The sequence below is a fragment of the Belonocnema kinseyi genome, chromosome 3 (assembly GCF_010883055.1).
Source record: "Belonocnema kinseyi isolate 2016_QV_RU_SX_M_011 chromosome 3, B_treatae_v1, whole genome shotgun sequence".
Classification (NCBI taxonomy): Eukaryota; Metazoa; Arthropoda; class Insecta; order Hymenoptera; family Cynipidae; genus Belonocnema; species Belonocnema kinseyi.
The window spans coordinates 19165105-19168162 of NC_046659.1; the positions used below are offsets into that span (position 1 = coordinate 19165105).

General features: G+C 37.0%; 1 protein-coding gene across 1 annotated transcript; it reads left to right on the plus strand.

The window, feature by feature from the left end:
- Window positions 1-1265: 1265 nt before the first annotated feature.
- Window positions 1266-2657, plus strand: LOC117169734. Its single transcript, XM_033356240.1, has one exon. It carries the CDS (start codon window positions 1266-1268, stop codon window positions 2655-2657), a length of 1392 nt encoding a protein of 463 aa, XP_033212131.1.
- Window positions 2658-3058: the final 401 nt, after the last annotated feature.

Below are 3058 nucleotides of genomic sequence, written 5' to 3' on the forward strand. Positions count from 1 at the left end.
TTAATAGATCCTTGTTCAAAAACTCAAGGAGTGATCATAAACGCAATAAGGTAACTATTTGCGAAATTAATGGTCCGCAACGTCAACATGGTCCTTCGAGAACGGATATCAGTTTAACGAAAAGATTTACATCCAGCTTCTAACAGCGAACTTGTAGATATTTCACAAGGAAAATATCTAAACAAACCAAGCGCGAGTGGTTAAACTACAAAAACGAAATGTGAAAAGCGAACTCTAAACTTTTGTAGTGAAAATTGAACTTACTGTGAACTCGTGCAGTGTATAGCGAACTCTAGACGTGTGTGTTAAAAAACCAACTTTGAACTTTTGTGATAAAGATCGAACTGTGAATTCGTGCAGTGAAAATAAAACCATTCAAACATAAACTTGTGCTGTGAGTGATGAATCATCAAACTCTACATACATAAAGTAAACGACGACATTCTAGAGAATCTCCAAAAAACGGAATTCAGACGAAGCCGTTGGAAATCTATAATAGTAAGCGGAATCAACGAAAACGTAAGTCTATCTGTTACGTCAAAAATTGAATCGTCTATCCTTTTTTAATAGCTTCCATTCTTTATTATTCGTATTTCAATTCTTCTATCTCAGTTGCTAAATATAACTCTAGTCTCGTAAAATGGATCCACAAGACGAGGCCCTACTCAAAAAGCTCATCCAATCACGTGCTCCGTTAAAAGGAAAAATAACAGACTTAAAAAATTATTTGAATCGACCTCTCACAGAGCAAATTAGGGGCGAACTAATCGAGAAATGCGAAGGTCTTAAGGGAATACGCGATAAATTTGATGGGATTCAATAACAAATAGAAGCTTTAGTCACTGATGAAGATTTTGAGAGGGAACAACTCGAGAGAGAAAGCTTTGACGAAGAATTTTGTTTTGCACTAGGAAGGTGAAGGCATATATTAACAATGATCAAACTGCTCTTCTGTCCGTTCAATCCGCAAACTTATTAAACACATCGAATCATTCTAATCCAAGCAGTTCAAATATTCAGAATTCGAACCCTCAAGATAATTTAGAGACTAACAATGCTCAGTCAGCTCTTTCGTTAATTCAACTCCAAAATTCTAATAGCGCCACGTCTCCTCCTACTTAAGGAGTTTATATTTTTCAATTCATTCTGTCCTAAGTAATTCGAACAATCAAAGTAATAATACTCAAATCAATTCAGCATCCGGAATTCAATCAAAAGCGAACGCAAATCATTTACCCACACAATGATTCCTTTTAGATGTGAATATGATAAATATCGGAAGCGAATCAAATTACCGAATACCCCGAGCAGACTTGCCTAAATTTGAAGGGTCACACGAAAAGTGGCCTGGATTTAGCGACACCTTTAAATCTGCTATACATAATAGCAACAAATTCTCTGAATCCGAAAAGCTAATGTATCTGCGATCGTGCCTGCAGGGTAAGACAGCAGAAAAAATTGAGTCTCTAGAAACTACCGCGGCAAATTATCAAGTAGCTTGGTCCATTTTAGAAAAATACTATGATGATCCCGTCGCGATAATAGAAAACAGAATACGTGCTCTTTTTGAATTATCGTCTTGTCAAAATGCGTCAGCCTCCTCTCTAGGAGAGATTCTCGACAATGCGACCAAACATTATCGTGCCCTCGAAGCGTTAAACAAACCATTTTTAGATTCGTTCCCGATTTACCTCTTCGTCTCCAAACTTGACCATCAATCGCGAATAAAATGGAAGGAAGAAACTCAAGGTAATTCCTCTCCAAAAATGAGCGAATTATTAGATTTTCTGCACTCTCGTAGAAAAATACTTGAAACTTATAAACCGAACAAAAGCGAAAAAATGGATCAGCATGACAAGAATAAGAATCGACGAACGCATGCGAATAACGAAAATCATAACTCTCATTCATATGCAACTCAATATAAGGCTTTATGTCATTTATGCAAAGGTTCTCATTATACTCAATATTGCGAGAAATTAGTGAACTCGAGCGTCACCGTGCAAATAAACATTATTAAAAAAGCAACTTTGTGTTTCAACTGTCTTAAATCGAACCATCGCGTTGAAGATTGCAAATCAGATCACAGTAAAAATTGTAGCAAAAAACATCACACAATCTTACATCTTGAAACCAATCAAATAGATAAAAACTCTAAAGCGAATCTCATGAACACAAGCAGCAAGCCTTCTCAATCGACACCCTTGAACACATTTTATTCAAAAAACGCGCAAGGCGAAAGTCTTTTGACAACCGCGGTCGTTGAGATAATGTATCGGGACGGAACTTATAGCGAATGTAGATTTCTTCTTGATTCTTGCTCTCAGCCACATCTCTTGACGACACGAATGGTATCAAAACTAGAGCTTCCCAGACAGAATATTAACGTTCCTCTAGGTGCCGTGAACTCACTATCATCATGCACCATACACATGACACGAACGAAAGTCAAATCGCGCTTAAATAATTTCTCTTTAAATCTCGAATTCTTGATAGTGGATGAAATTAATGAATTACTGCCTTCAAGACCGTTAGATAAACTGCATTTCAATATTCCGAACAATATAAAACTAGCCGATCCAACTTTCAATAGACCAGGTCCAGTGGACGGTATCATTGGGGCTGAATTCTTTCTTCAACTCTTGAAGCAAGGGTAAATCAAGATTCCCGGCCAGAACATCGTTTTACAAAATACCGTTTTTGGATGGATTATAGCTGGCAAGACGCTTGTCGGAAGCCCAATAAGACAAACATCTTGTCATCTTATCACAATGTCGTTAAATAGTCAATTAGAAAAGTTTTGGACAGTAGAAAATTGTCCAGAAAAGAAAATTTTATCGGTAGTAGAAAACGAATGCAAAATTCATTATGAGTAGCACACTAGTCGAGACGTAGTGAGCGGAAGATACTGTGTCAGACTTCCCTTTAGAGAAAATGTAGTCGAGATAGGAGAGTCGTACTCAAATGCGCTGAAACGATTATATTCCCTTGAACGAACCTTTATCAAAAAACCAGAAATTAAAAATCTTTACATGGAAAACCTTAGAATCTACCATAC

What these genes read in the sequence shown, in the direction of transcription:
- LOC117169734 (XM_033356240.1), top strand. Translation starts at nt 1,266, where the DNA reads ATGATAAATATCGGAAGCGAATCAAATTACCGAATACCCCGAGCAGAC.